We start from the raw sequence: 16,765 nt of genomic DNA, 5'->3' as shown, positions 1-16,765 counted from the left end.
CTTGAGACCCATGAGCACTTGCAGATAAAATTTGCTCCACACATTTTATGAATACCATGAAAGATGAACATTCCTGTGCAAAGTTTCTATTATCAAGAAATACTGGGAATCCTCATTTTTTTCCACTTCTGAATGCATTTCTGATAGCTAGAAAAATAAACTAAAGCAGCCTAAACCTGCACTGAATTTTTAAAAAAAGAGCAGAGAGAAGGTTTGAAAGGCTCCACAGCCAAACTAGTGAAGTCACAGCCATTCAGCTGATACTATAAATGAAATTCTGTTTAAGTGTAAGGGCCAACACTTGGTGCAATGCAAAATAGCAAATCCATTCCCTGTACTTCCATATGCCCTTTATTCCCCCATTTGTTCTCCGTTCTCCTTATTTAGATGTGGTTCTCGCACCCAAATCTGCTCTGCATCTAAAGTTATTACCACCTTCCACGGTCATCACCCATGAGGTATTCATTCAGGAAAATTCCCATCTAGTAAACTGGTAACTAGTAAAATGAGGAACATAAGCACTAACAGATCTCTGACTTAACTGTCATCTATACTGTTGATTCAGTAATGCATTCAACTCGTACTGGTTATTTGTTTATTTTTTGCTGATGGTAAGCAAGGTTATATGGGTGTATTATACTCACTGATGTCATTAAAAGCAGAGATTTTATTATAGTCTGTATTTCTATAGCTATCAGGAATTGGGAGTTCAAATTTACATACTAAGCAAAACGTAAAACCTTCCTGACCTGGACAAATGGAACACCGTTAAAAATAAAGTCCAGTCTACTGTATTCACAGCCCTGTTAATTGCCAGTAAGGCAGCATCAGCATCCAACCAACCTAAACTCTGCATTGGTCCAGCCTTCTCTGTGTCTTATAATAACAAACAGTAAGGAAGGTTGCATTGAACTCACAGAACATAGTGGGCACCCATCAATTAACAGTGCCACTCCCTAATTAAAAAATACTTGATATTTGTTCTATAAATAGATGCATTCATCATTATTACTGTCTGACTGATGAAGCTGGTAATTCATGAGATGGGAGGAAAGACATCAGAGTAAGTCTAATATACTAGTGTAGCACACACAATAAAAAGTCCAGGTTACTGAGCAAACTTATTTAATTAATATGAAAAATGTTAGCTGTGCAATTATTCCCTGGTATCCTTCCAAGCTAGTTCGGAATAGGATGTATTTCCCCACTGCTGTGTTCATTTGAAGACATGGTTATTTAAAACAACATGCTCGTCTTTTTTTTAAAAAATAGCTGGATTCACGAAAACAATCTTGTAAGGAAAAAGTTTTCAGCTCATTAGACTTGTACCTTCCTGGAAAATAACCTTCAATTCTGACCCCCCCCTCCCCGCTCCCAATCCCCAAACCAAAGAAAAGGCTAAATGGTTATACTTCTTTCCTTATCCCTTTCCCCCTCCTGCACTGACTGTTCTAGCACAAAATGTGGCTAGGCCTTAACTTTATCTTACGTTTAAGTATTTTAGACTTTGGGCAACATCATTTATACATAATGAGGACAGAAAGCTTTTTGAATTAGCAGAGTGATTTCACCTTGAGAAAAATGAAATGGAAAGAGATGGATAATGGCAGAATCAAGACATTCAGAATGCTAATGGCGAGGTTTCATGGAACAGAAATACAGCAGGTCTGGAAGAAATGAGGCAAAGGTGGCAATGCAATTCACTTGAAGAAGTTAATGTCACAAAAGCCACAGAGATAGATTTCATTTCATAATCATCTTCAATTCATTTAAAAGATTGATAAGAGGCTTGTGAAATGGTATATACACTCTCTTCAAATATAACAATCCTGAGAGCTATCAAATGAGACAGAGATACTGCAGATGACATCTTTTGAATTAATGTCCATTCAATATACAGCACTAATTAAAAAACAACTCAAATAGTAATCTGAATATCACTGGGAATTTTCAGAAGACCACAATTATTTTCACTACCTCAATGCCCAGAATCTACTACTCTCTCCACGTAGAACAGCATTGTACCCTTCCAGGAACACTGCCGTGTTCCTAGCCAGTGTCAAGGGCAGCAGAATCTCACCCATAATGAACTGCAGACTCTTTTCTAAGATTGGGTAATACACTTCTAGCAGGAGGGCTCCCTGGCTACAGGGTTACTGTGTTCAGAAGTGTAACAGCAGTGTGCTGGGGAGGCCTGCCTGCACGGTTCTGTGCTTTGGAGGGAAACAACTTAGCTTGCCCAGCTTCCCAGGACAGCCACTGGACAGTCACCTTTCCTAAAGTATACGATCACCTTTTCCCATTTCAACCCTGACTTTTATTGCTTCAATAGCTGAATGTAGAAAGTTGCCGTAATGAGCTTTGCTAACCACTTGCCAGTGCCCTCATAAGGATTTTATTTTTAACAATTCAGAAGATGCCAAGAAAGAACTGAAAGGTCAAGAACACTGTGCTAGAAGAAATAGATATGCTGTTTTGAGGCACTTCAACTTGACACACATGGAGAATGATTTAAATTTCTGGTTTACTGCCTTTTCCTGGACTCTCCAGGGCAAGAGACCTATTAATTTATGTAATGGACCATTAACATATCCCTGATTACGATATTTACAATTCTCAACTATGTTTATGGGTGATTTTGATTCAGTGACATAAATATTATAACAACTCAGTTGGGTAATTCTGCTCCTTTGCTTCGCTCTATTAAAATGAACATGAACAGCAGCACAGAAAGAAATAACTGGTTTAGGCAGATTTCAGTCTTCATTATATGAGTCACATTTTGTCCTCCAACCCTTATATTTATCAGTATTTGCTTTTTTCCTACTTTTGCTCTGTGCCTTCAGGCAAAATAATTATAATGTCTCACAGTATTACAGACTGTGATTTAAAGACAAACCTGCTCCATTCTACAACCTTTTACTGGAAATATTCTTCATCTTTTTCCCTAGCATGGGCCAAATCTCATTAGATCACTTTTTCTTCCAGTCAGAGGAAGCGATCACCTCCCCTAAGAAATATGAGCACATTACAGCTCTAGAAAAACTGCAAATGCAGCTCAAGGAAACATGATACAATGAAGATTTTAAAAATTTGTTTGTATATTAGATATTCTCAAGTAGGGTATTTTTAACTACCCTTCCAGGCAAGTTCTGTCCCTTGGCTGGACATAAAAAGAGTATAGCTAATAATGTGGGTCTGGCCAGTACCCTATGATCCACCAGAGCAAATACTCTGAAGATTCAAGTCTGAAGAAATACTGAAAAATGGACTCATGTTATCCAGCTTTCAGGGAATCTCTTAAGAAAATTCATACCAACACTATATGTTTCAGCAGGAATCAATGAAGGCAGATGTGCCTTATGTTAGCACTGATAAAGGTTATTAACTGCTTTCATAAATACTATGTAAAAAGTGTAAAGGGGCCAGAAAAAAATATTGGAAAGATGTGTCCACTTAGCTCTGTGTGGGAAGCACCTGTGCAACTCAGTCTTTTTTGCAAAGCACAGAAACTGCTTCTCATGTGGATTAACCGAGCATTTCTACAGTAGATGTATCATTTTTATTTCTTACTGACTTATTCTTTAAATCACTTAGCTTAAATCCATAAGATCTTCAATGTTAGATGATCTCAAAGCAAGCACAATTAGGATAGACAAGACTTGTTTCAGGATTGTAGGATTCTAAAGTGTGTGTGTATATATATAATCAAAAGATTTAGGATTAATCCTGACTTTCAGAAATAACTCAATACCAATAATTAATTACAATAATTCAGTAATTTTCTGGAAGCATTAGTTTTTGATCCCGTAAGCTATTATATGTGCTAGATGTTCCTGTCATTGCATTGATCCTCAGATACAACATTTTTTCATGGTAATTTCACAAAGAAACGTGTAATCTGAAAAAACAAAAGTCAAATTATGCAAGGCATGAATTTAAGTTGTTGAAATCAGTGTAATTCTATACAAGGACTGCTCTTTTGTTGATAGAACAGGGTTTACTTTCAGTGTAGCTTATGCGGCTCTAGAAGCATTTTAAACTAAGCTCAAAAAGCCACTGTCAATCCAGAACAGTTGCTTGTACATGAGACTTTACAACAGATGTAACTAATGTGATTCAACCACAGTGATACTGGAGACAAAGTCTTGGGTGACATGACTGTGCACTTTCTACTGAGAGACAGTAAGTGCCCTTCAAATTTCTATCCTTGTTTTGTTGGGTTTTTTTGCCTCTTTCAGACTAGAGAACCATCCTAGCATGTTGCTACATATTTTTGTTTTGTAATGTGTAAGGACATGACTGAAATATGTGCATTAAACTTTTCAATGACTCCATCTTCTGTAAGAATGGGTTAATGAAACCGCAGCATTGACAAAACATGTGCAAACTGTACATGTCACTTATCTCACTAAAATTTCTTATGGTACAATAATGATTTCTCATTTCAATGCTACGGTGTAAGATTTTCTATCACAGTACACTCAATTTTAACTTTTAATTCAAAAAAGCCTGTAATAGCCATGTATACATTAGGTGTTCTACAAAATACTTCTTTTTGTATTTGTTGGTTATGTATTGTCAACTTAATCAAAGACAGGACAGAAAATAAATGGAAAAAAAAGTGCCTTACCCTCATGAAATGAAGAAGAGTTACCCATGGCAAAGAGATGTAAATAGGAAAAGTTGGATGAAAGATGTGTGGAAAGTAAAATAAAGGCATCACTGAAAACAGGGAAAAAGAAAACAAAAGAAGTGAGGAGGAATGGGGAATGGTTCCTCTTAAGTAATATAATCTGAAGACTAGTTTTCCAATGGTTTTTGTAAGGATTGTGGAAAGAAGCAAAGGCATGAACAACAGTAGTAAAAGCTGCCATTATATCTACAATCAGCAGCAACGTTGCCGAATAGGACTTGCTCTTGTCAGTACAGACTGCAAAATTGTAATCAGTGCTGTATTATCAACAGGCAATTTAAATGTCAAGTCACAACTCTGCAGAACACATTAGTGAAATCAAGCCATGAGCTAACATCTACATAAAAATAACTTTTTATATATGCAACTGACACTGTTATGCTAAGTATTACACATCACTTCAGCCTGGTTCAAGCATTTGTGACTTTCCTGTCCTGCAAAGTTGGGTGAGAATGTTTTTAAATGTGTTTTTAAAGGTGTGTCATTTTCTGGTTACAAAACACTGATCCACTGGGGGAATATTACTTGGAAAATAAACAGAAAAATGCCGTTTCCGAAACAAGCAATGTTTAAGACAGTGACTTAGAATAGGGGACGTAGACAGAATACAGGTTTTGAACCTGGATTCCTCAATTCCCCTTTGCATATTGCTTCTCAGTTGTTGATAGAATTACTGATTTTGTTGTTGCTGGTTATGTGTTTGTTTTTTGGGAGATGGCATATGGAAGGACCTCGTACCTTCTCTTCCCTTGTCATAAAGGTTTTGGTCTCGTCATGATAAAGGAACAAACTTAGAAATCCTTAAAAAGGTTTCACAAAATGGAAAACTGCTCTCTATCCAGCTTTAGTATGATTTGCTTTTATAATCAAAACTGTCTCTCCAGTGCTTTTGTACATCTCTGCTTTGAATGAAGGAACAAGAGCTTCAGACTGGCTATAGGACTGAGAAAGCGACAACCTTTACCCAGCTTAATATTGCTAGTGCAAAAAAGCCAAGAGAGTGCTGCAGTATTCATTTTCAGTCCAAGGCTCAACATCAGCACTTAGCATAAGCATGAAAGAGGGTGAGGCAACTTGCAACTGACTGCTACTGTGTCCTCTGCCCTCCCCAAGAGCTCTAAGTGCCTGAGACTAATGGAGGAATAAAGAGAGGCCCAGTAACCAGAATGGTCATACACCCGAGCTGCTGCAAAGGCCATTTAACTTCCATTTTCTTCAAAGGCTACTGCAAAGCCCCACCTTGTCTGCCACATAGGTTCACTCCAATTTGTTCTGTAAATTTGGATCACTGAAAAGACATCAAATGGTAGATTTAATCAGATCCATTTTGACTGGAAGAATGAAGCTCGTAGAAGCTGAGGCTGTCCTCCCCACACAGTCCATGACACTGGGGCAACACTGGTAACGCATATCACAGTTAAATATTATTTGGACTCATAGTGCCTGATCCATTAGTGTTTTGGAATACACTGGACAACTCTACTTGCTCATCCATCATTTTTACTAACCACTCATTTAGCCACAAGATTTCTCCAACTCATTCTTGTCTTTGTAAATAAATAAACATCTAACACATTTATCATAAATCTTTCCAATTACACTGCCCCATAAACTGTCCTGAACTCCAAACCTCTCCTCATAGTAAATTACATTAATCCACCGTGAATTGTTTTGGCTTAAGTTTTAATTTATTGTTCTACCCGCTCTTAAAAAGCTGTTTATTTCTTTAACAATATTTTACATGAGCCATCAAAAGCCTCCTGAAAATTTCTAACAGTTATGATCTTTGGGTACACTTTCATAATAAAATAATAATTTATTTATTTCTTTTAATGAGTTGTCTAACAGGCTAGAATGACAAGATCTGCCCTTGTAAATGCCATTCTGGTTTGACCCTATCAAGTTATACGTCTGTAAGTATTCACACTATTTTAACCTCGGGCTCAAGAGGTTCCCCTTGTTAGTGGTAGCAGGAGGTCATCAACTAAACCCTTGCAACATATCTGTGTGGTTTGGTTTATGGACTCTTGTTGGCTCCTATTCTCCATTAAAAACAAACAAACAAACACAACTCCACCCCCACCCCCCAAGTTCTGGAAATGAAAAAAAATTATTATAAATAAAATTTCCTACCTAACCTTTAACAGGTTGTTAAAAAACAAACCAAACCAAACCAAAAAACAACAACAAAAAAATACAAAACAGTCTAAGCTTTTATCCTATTAGTGATTCCAAGGCAACTAGAACAAGGATTTTAAAAGTTTACTTCCATCACACCACTATATGGAATTTGCAGTCATAGCTTTATCTTTCAAGTAAACAAAGGCTTACATGCTTTGAAGCAAATTTGTAAACATGGGTAACAAACACTAAATGGTAGCATTTGACTGCATTTCCGTACCATTCCTTGATATTAATCTCTACAATAAAAATGTTCATGCAATTTATCACAAGCTTCTAGCTTTCCAATGTTTATCCCAAGTGAAAATCTGGGAAAAACACACTACTTGCTTTTCCAGAAGAATGTTACTATCATGAACCATAGCAACAGCATAAGATTAAGAAAAAGCAGACATATGGATGGTGAAAAGCTCATAAACCTATGTGAAATCAATTTAGCATTTCATTGTTACACTGCAATTAAAATCCATCTATAACTTAAACCTCCACTTTCAAGTCTAAAGAAAAGGCAGGTTTGACTGTTGAAAGTATACTATTTCACAGAAAAGTTTTACTTATAAAGCAGTCTGGGTAGAAATCACTGCACCAAAATAACATTTAATGCCACCAGTGAAAAGTATTAACGCTTACACATGCAAGGTACCCTGGTTCTGCCTTTTACAAAAACAGTCTCTGGCAGCACAGCTGCGGCTGCGGAGGAAAGTGACAGCAGCAGCTGTAACAAGCGTATTTCTGAGTGGAGGTAGAAGATGGCTGTGGCCGCTTTTGCTTACAGCCCTGGAATAGAAGTCAGAGCAGCTTGCTTTACAAGTGCCACTTACTGCAGCACCCACCCCAGCAAACATCTCTTGCACTGCAAAACTTGAGAAGGAAGGAGGGCGAGAGAAGAGAGAAAAATAACCTATCATTACTCCTTTCCAGGTGATTTCCCGATTAAACTGTTCGTGTTGCAGGAACACAAATAAGAGAAATTTAGACTTCTTTTCATTGGTGTTTTCAGTAAAACTTTTCAGATTGGTCTCTATTTGGTCTTTATTCCTTTTTATTGGAAAGTGTAAAGATTACAAACTGCACCGAACCCACAATCTTTTGCAGCATTAAACATATGGCAGCACTAATATTACATCTGTTAAACACTTATGACTTATTATTGTTGGCCTTCTCACTTGTTTCAGACTTTTAAACAGAAATAAGAAAATCCCTCCTATTCAAAATATCTCACCATTCCATATTTTCTTTTTCAAAAATTATTTGAACAGAAAACCCCAACAAAACTTTTTTAAGTCAAGCAGAAATGATCCTTTAATCCTGCAGCTAAAATTTTATATAAATGCACTCACATTCATTGCCAAATCCTTAATCTGCCTTTTGGATCATAGCAAAGTCACTAAAAAGCAGACATTTACACCATAAATTTCTTAGGCAAACTATAAAAAGCACTATAACTTACCGATGTCATTGCTTCTTTCAGAGGAGTCTTTCTCTAGAGTGCTGGATATTGTACTGCCCACTAATTCCACTTTTGGACTATCACTCCTGCATTTGGATCAAGAAGAGGAGATATTTTATTTGGGTGTTTGTGTAGGTTACAGTAAATTGATTGCTAACTTGCAATTAATAATGAGAGTGAAATATTCTTCCTTTGTAGCACCAGAGTAATAGCAGTATGTCAGAGAGCGCAATGTCCAGTAAGCAGACATGGTGTATGGATTAACCTTATCTCATTTCTCCTTAACACCTGTCAAAAAAGCCTATTTTAGACACCGTAGTGTCCTGAATAATTCTTCAGATGTTCACAGCATCTCAACATGAAGGAAGCCTAAGGGCAAAGGGACATTCTTCAACAACTTACTTGTTATTTTTTTATAATTAATTGGCTTGCACAAACTACAGCGACGGACTATCTAGAATAATGCAGAAAGAAAGAAAACTTCAAGCTACCATCATGCATTTCAGTGGTTCCTAATATTTACTCATAAATGCAGCTCCTCCACCACGTTTTTGCACATTGCTTACAAGATTAGACTATAAATATTGTTTCCATAGGTCCAAAGAACCAATCTATCTGAAATGTCTTTGGAATAGGCAAGTGTCAAGATTTGTGATAGTTTATACAGAGGCACTATTTTTAAACCAAACAGCAGATCAAACATAAGCAACGCGATTATTCTTTCTTCGTAGAACTCTCTGACCCACAACTACTTAAATTTACTAAAATAATCTGACTACTGAAACAATTAAAAAAGGGCCAACAGCAGGCAAGTAGCTCGGCTTTGCACAGGTCACAAAGACAAACCCCTGTGACATTTACTGTGATAAGCACTGTTCAATTGACGCAATAAATTGTACTTACCATCATTAGCAGGTCACCTAACAAATATCATAGTTTTTCCACAATGACTATTCCCAGTATAGTGCTGTAAAAATTATGATGTACATAAGGTACCCAAATTATGGGTAAAAATATAGATCTGTTCCTCCAGCAACCCAGGCAGATGTGCATTTCTATGAACAGCAATAATTAGCCATTGACAGTCAAATACATAGCAAGCTCCTGAATCTCATTGATTTTTTCATTTGTCTCTGCTTTTGATGCCATAAGCTGATGACAGATGGTCTGAACCTCAACTCATGACAGCCATTTATGAGCAAAACACAAAGTGGCTGGAAACCCTATTTCAGACTTCAGGAAGGCTGTGATAAAGAGCCTGAAAATTGGTGTTAAAGAATGGAGGAAGCCACAGATTAATTGAACAACATCCTGTTAAACAAAGTGGTAGGGTGACAAGTGTTCTATCAACTAAAAAAGATAGACAACCAGTTTATGACTTGAAAACCAAACTAGTGTTACACAGCTATCAATATGGCAGGCAGTTTGTACCACGAAGGAAACAGAAGAAATTTAACACATTCCTAGAAAAATGTATTAATTGGCAAGATGGTAACTAAGGTTATTCTCCAAGTGATCTACCTGATTAATTAGTTTTCTTATCTTTTGGTCTTTAAAATTTTTTTAAAAAATTGTTTAGATATTTGTAAATCTGTAAGAAGCAACATAGTTTCCTGGCTATCTGGGCAATGAGCATCTGACTGCGTACTCTGTTTTGCACATATATATTTCCCAGAAAACTGAGAGCACTAATGTGACTTGGAAACGGTCTAGGAAATGCATGAGTATGTTTTTGGAGGAGATTCTTAGGATGGTGTGATTTAGGGCTGAAAGTCACAACATTTATCATTTCACTACAAATGATACCAAGATATATGACAACAACCCCATAAAACACCCCAACTCTGTTGTTGAAAGAATCAACAGGCTTATTATGCCAATCTACATCCATACTGTTGTGAAAGGACTGGAGCCATTCCTTCTTGGACACAGCATCTCTCTCCCTCGGCTCGTGCTCATGCAGATAGGCTGTCAGCTTCATCAGACAGATGATCAGCCTGAAAGAAACCCCACACTAATAGAAAACCCACTGCAAACTGATTAATTGCCATCTGGAGCAACTCCCTGACCCATATGGCTGACCAGCTGCGCAAATGCTGGTGCTAATGTACAGGAGGCTGTGGGAACAGGCTGCCAGGAGGGGCAACCTGCCCCTGTAGCAGCATCATGGACACAGACTGGTTTAGACTGATTGTAAAAATGCACTTTCTGTAGGTCTTTATGGCTTGCCTACTCCAGAGAATTGACTCATCTGTAAATTGTATAATCAAAGGTATGTCTAAATAAGCTGTGAAGCCTTTGGAGCAAATTGACAGCTATTCTCTGCCCCACATGTTTTTTCTCTTCTATTGCCCTTGAAGCCCTAACCTGCCTCCAAGGAATGAAGATTATATTTAAATGGAAAAACTCATCACCACAAGAAATCAGTGAGATACATAAGATGCAAGCCACTTGCTCAGACAGAAAAAAAAGTCCTTTTCTGTTCAGCAGCTGCCAAGGAAATCTCACAGGCATCACTTCATAACTACAGCAATTTTTACCCCAGGATCATGTACTGGTTTTAGCTGGGATAGAGTTAATTTTCTTTATAGCAGCCCACATGGTGCTATCTTTTGGATATGTGACAAAAACAGTGTTGATAACACAGGGGTGTTTTCCTTTTTGCTGAGCAGTGCTTGCACCATGTCATGGCATTCTCTGCCTCTCACACTGCCCCACCAGTGAGTAGGCTGGGGGTGCACAAGAAGCTGGAGGGGACACAGCTGGGACATCTGACCCCAACTGACCAAAGGGATATTCCATACCATATGGCATTGTGCTCAGCAATAAAAGCTGGAGGAAGAAGAAGGAAGGGGGGGATGTTTGGAGTGATGGTATTTGTCTTTCAAAGTCACTGCTACATGTGATGGAGCCCAACTTTCCTGGGGATGGTTGAACACCTGCCTGCCGATGGGAAACAGTGAACTAATTCCCTATTTTGCTCTGCTTGCACGTGCAGCATTTGCTTTATCTGTTTAACTGTCTTTATCTCAACCCACAAATTTTTTTACTTTTACCCTTTAGATTCTCACCCCCATCCCACTGTGGGCAAATGAGTGAGAGCCTGCGTGGGGCTGAGCTGCCCACCGGGGTTAAACTACATGTCAGCAAAACCTCTCTTTATTCTAATTGTCTTAGGTATGCTGTTTCTGGAAATCCATACCAGAAGGCCTTAAAAATATTTACTAAACTGAACTGATTAAAAAACCCCCTACCTTTATTGAAGTGACTGCTTCCATTTGAAGTTTCTCATTTCTTAATTATTTAGGTAATTAAAGTCTGTGCCATGGATTATTTCACTATGTGAACTTTCTGCCCTCTTCCTATAAGGCACTCTTAACAAGTTAGAGCTTACCAGGCAGAACAGCTATATGAGATAAATCCATTAATTTATCTGATAAAGAAATTAATAGGGAAACTGCTAGCACTGTGATCATCAACATGCATCGTAATAACCTTAAAAATAATCTTTCCATCTAAGTTTTAATCTAACTACTGTTACAACTAAAATTCTGTCAAATATAATGGTGTTAGATTAAAAAAAAAATGAAGCATTTTTATCTGTGCTAGACATAGCAGAGTTTGGACAATTAAGAACATAACAGGGTACTGTTTAGATCTGCTTTTTTACTTTAACATAAAAACTAAAATATATTTAAAAATGCATGGTTTCTTTATATAATTTTGTACTTAGAAAAAAGGAAAACAGAAGAGCAATAAAACACCCTTCCACAACTCTAAATGTTAAAAATATCTGTAATATGTTTAAAATATTCCAGGCAAAAACAAAACAAAAGAATAGCTACCCTGTTCCATGCCTAGCCAGTGAACTGAACATTAGTGTATGTATTGGTCTTATCAAGAAAACATCACTTAGCTAAATCATAGCAAATACTTCCTTTTCCAAGCATGTCCAAGTGCCCAGCAGGTGTGGACTATGTTTTGGATGAACTGGACAAGCATGTTCAAAGCCAAGTCCAAAAGAAGCTGTGGCAGTGGCACCGGGATAGAAGGGTTAAATTCTTAGAGGTGCACAGCCAAAACACGTCAGTCAGATGAAACTGGCAGTGCAAGGAAGGCACCGTTTTTGTATTTTATGTGTCTCAGATTTCACACTGAGAGCATCTGTTTAATGAACCATATGTGGACGAATGAAGGGAACCAATGTCTAGGATTTGTATTTTATTCCATTCTACCCTATACTCCATTCTGGTATTTAATTCACCGTTACTATACTTGAACTCCAGTATTTCGATGGCAGCTACTTTTTCTAACACGACAATGGTAAAATTATTTCTATGCCTATATTCTAGTATTTCTGCAAGATGTGCAGCTTGTCCGTTTTAGGCAACTGCTTTTTTCCGATTTTCACCTATTTCTATGCACTAGTCATAAAGGAAGTCTATAGTGCACAGCTCGGATCCTGATGACTAATGTAGCCATCTAGACTTGATTGGGACTATGGGCAAGGCCTTTAGTTTCTGCAACCTCTGCCTTTCCAAGCTCTAGCAGAGATTAAAGGGAGTTGTGTTAGTAAATCCAATTTCTCAGTGCTCCTCAAAGGTTGTAACCACTTTTGATGAAGAGCACGGTGTAACTATAGAATAACAACCAACATTTGAACATAATACTTGACAGCAGTATTCTGCAGTGGCACCAGCTTAAAGAATATTCTATGAAAACACATGTATTTTGCTAAAAATTGATCTAAAATGATCAAAGAAAACAGACAGAAACCAAGCTGACAGTATATGAAATGTGGATTGTCTAATGCTGTTCCTTGGTACAATCCAAACTTTTGCACTGACTTAGTGCTCCAGCTAAACTGGAATAATTTGAGGTAAAATAAGAAAGTCAACATCAGCACAATATACTGATGCAGATATTTCCCACATATTGTGCAGTAGAAACTGTGATGTTGCAGTAACAACGTGTTCATCAGTCTAAGACTGTTACTCCTGAGAAGATAGTTATGATCCAGCCAGATAACTAGAAAGCTTTTCTCGTTTTGTTTTGTTTGTTCTTTAAATATAGTTTACCATGACATCAATTGTGACATTCACTGTAAAATCTAAATTCTTTGAATGCGTGTTTTTTCCACTAATCCCAAAAGCACTGGACAGAGGAAAAACAATACCTTGTATGAGTCACAGGCACAACTGGTCTTTCTGGTCGTCTGGGAGGCAAGGTACCAGGTCTATTCACAGAGTTTGCTTTGGGTGGTCGAGGTTTCTTCGGAGGTATAGCAGGAACTGAAGGCTTCTGCAAGTCTAACTGTTTTTGCTCTCTCTCTGATCTTTCTTTAAATCAATTATTTCCAGAAAAAAAGAACACAGATATTATTAAGTGGAATTCATTTGCACTCATAAGTCTACAATTAAACAAGAGATCTTCAACTATATACAAAGACTATGCTGTATATGAAATCTACACTGTATACAAAGAAAAAGCTTATCTCCTTTCCACTTCTGCCCTAAATCATTCTTTATTTAAAGTAACATGTTTACCACAAATCAGTTCTTTGCTCTGCCTGACTGTTCTGCCTGTAATTCCTCATGGCCGATATCTGTGTGCAGTGTCTGAATGGAAATGCTATTTTTTATTTCTCTAAAATAAGAATGTCAAAAAATTACATACCACATGGAACAGTTTCCCATGAACACAAATTCTATCTATCAAATTCTAATATGAAACAATGTTAAGTTAGAAGGTCACAAAAATAATTATGCTGGAATTCTTAACATCTCTTGAACAAACAAAGAAATACCATTTGGGGGGCGGGGGGGGAACTGTGTTTCAAGTGAACTACAGTTAAATGAAAATACAAGCATTAAAATTTAGCGATGTTTGGCAGGATGTAAACCCCTCAGAAAAATCAGACCTTTTATTTATATTTGTAAGCACAGACTGACATGCTGAATTTTTCAGCTTGCCAGTGAAAAACTGGATCATTTGCAGAACTGATTATGCATAGTTAGAAAGTTCCACAATACTAATATCCAATGCCAAACACATAATGCCTGTGAGTGTGTAAAGTACAATACACATAATTAACTCTTGCAAATAATATGCTCTAAATTCATAATACAAAACAAACATGTAAACACATTTGCCACACCATAGGAAACCTGATTCTTCTTAAAGAAAGGACAAAACTCTCAAAGGGGCTGAAGTTTCGCTCTCTGTGTATCCTACTATGTCAACACCTCACTTCCCTTGACAACACGATGATATGCCATGAATATTACACCTCTGTATATATGTAGGAGGTACTGGGAATGTTACAGGGTACTGATTAATGGGTTCTAGGTTTCAAGTCTGTGAGGAACATGGAATAAATCACCAGAAATACAATCCACATTAGGTTTGGAATAATCAAGTGACTGTTGTTCACAGGCCCTTTTTCAGTACATTTTCAGGTGATGTAATCGTTGGGTCCTCTGCAACATTGAAACTTTTACAGTGTATTGTGTCATTTTTACACACCTACTCCTATGACAATTTATACCATGTCAGTGTCCAGGAATCTAAACAATGTACGAGGGAAAGGCTGGGTGATGTACCAACATATGGCATAAAGAACATTCCTGTGCCACCCCTGCTGCCACTTCACACCAAGAAATTTCTGCCACTCCCCAGTACTCCAGAAATGTAGGCATGACTCCTAAGCCCTCTTTTCAACATTTAGGAAAGTTACAGTTATTTACACCCTGGGACAGTAACATATTTAAACTTCTTCCACCATTTTGACAGCTGGCTTTGTAATCCAGAAACAGAAAGCAAATGGTTTTATTGTTAAGATAACCATGAGAAATAGTGAAAACCACGAGAAGTAGTGCACATAACCAAAAGTAAACATACGTAGACAAAACTGCTGTCAGAGTGCTAAGAGATATATCCAGAAACAGATCTTGTTGCAAAGTCTGAATATCCTGTCACTAAATTATAACTGCGTATTACACATTTAGTCATGTGCATACACGTTCCTTTTAAAAGACTGCAAGCTTGAATACTTATAAGTTAAGAAATCTCACAAACTTATCTGTACAATCTAATAGTCCACTTAAATGTATGAAACTTGACACCATCTTCAATTAGAGAATCAGTGTAACTATTTTCCTCAGACTGTTCAGAATGCACAATGAACACAATGAAACCATTAAATGAAACCATAAAATTTGCTTGTCACTGCTCTGTGTGGTATTGTGACCCATTTCTTGTTCAAACCTGTCTTTAAAGACAGATTTTTTCCATTTCTTCATAGGCTTGCCTATGACCTTTGTGACTATGATAATGGAGTGATTCATAAGCATTAGTGACTATATCTTCACAAAACCCCCCTGTAACGCAGGAAAACCACCAACCTTGCTTTTAAATAGAGAAGCAAGGCATATAGATGTTAAGAAAAAAGTACATACTAATCTGGGGTATCTTAGTTGATCAAGGGTTTTACTGAGGACAGAGATTTTTAGTCAGCATTTTAAGTATTGAGAGCATCTCTCCCCTTGACTTCAGTTGAAGCTGCAAGTACTTAACAGCTCTGGATTGGCACAACTCAATATGCTGAATTTAGTCCAAAAGCAACAATGAGATGATTTCCAAAATGCTTATCATCACACATCCACCAGAGTGGGAAACAAAGATCCAAACAATACACTTGATGAAAATAGACTGGGAAATGAGGATGTGCATTGGTTCTATTTCCCATCTCTCTGCAAAGAGCAGGCAGGAAAGCACATTTCATACCTTTTTCTTCTGTTCGATTAGGAAGACATTCTGGCCTTTCAGGAGGTACCTTTTTGATTTCATGCTTTCGATCTGTGGTACCTGACAAAGAAAGGAAAATTTGGAATTCTGAACAAATCAACAGACCAGCATATATGGCCACGTAAGATTTAATTCTGCCATTTCTAAGGCTTTTTACATTCTCCAATTTGAAAATGTCTTGCTAAAACTGAACATAAATCTAGTTTCAAGTATTTGCTCACACCATAATGACAAAAAAGCAACTGGATGTTAATGTTTTCACAGTCAAGTTCAGTTACCAAAGCATGCACGTCTAAAGAATAGACACTTTCAGAGATCATTCTGTGAAAAATAAAAGTAAAATAAAATTCAGTAACTACAGATTTTTAAATGTGGACAGATCCTTTATCATTGTCAACATATTTAAGTGAAGAGCAATTCAACAGTGCAGAGAGTCATTAGGAATAAATCAATTAATTGGGCATTTCTGCCAAGAGAATACTTAATATAGATTAATATACAGGGCTTATTTTACATTAAGTTAAAATCCCCCTCTTTTTCACCTCTAGTAATAGCTGTTCACGTCCACATATTAGAAGGATAAGAATAGTAGTACTGACAGTACTCTGCATGACTATTTTAATTGACAGCTT

General features: G+C 37.2%; 1 protein-coding gene across 5 annotated transcripts in view; it reads right to left on the bottom strand.

Moving 5' to 3' along the window:
- Nucleotides 1-16,765, bottom strand: part of SH3KBP1 (SH3 domain containing kinase binding protein 1) — a 235,083-nt gene that overhangs the window by 11,850 nt on the left and 206,468 nt on the right. For all 5 annotated transcript variants that reach the window (XM_074906362.1, XM_074906343.1, XM_074906371.1 and 2 more), the window contains 3 exons: nucleotides 16,113-16,193; nucleotides 13,504-13,666; nucleotides 8,328-8,413 (listed from right to left, as the gene is read on the bottom strand). In XM_074906362.1, the coding sequence (XP_074762463.1) occupies nucleotides 8,328-8,413; nucleotides 13,504-13,666; nucleotides 16,113-16,193 (330 nt within the window). The remainder of the gene's footprint in view (nucleotides 1-8,327; nucleotides 8,414-13,503; nucleotides 13,667-16,112; nucleotides 16,194-16,765) is intronic.

Source organism: Athene noctua, chromosome 1 (assembly GCF_965140245.1).
Source record: "Athene noctua chromosome 1, bAthNoc1.hap1.1, whole genome shotgun sequence".
In the NCBI taxonomy this organism is placed as follows: domain Eukaryota; kingdom Metazoa; phylum Chordata; class Aves; order Strigiformes; family Strigidae; genus Athene; species Athene noctua.
Note: the sequence above shows the minus strand (reverse complement) of the source record. Positions and strands in the feature narration are given on the sequence as shown.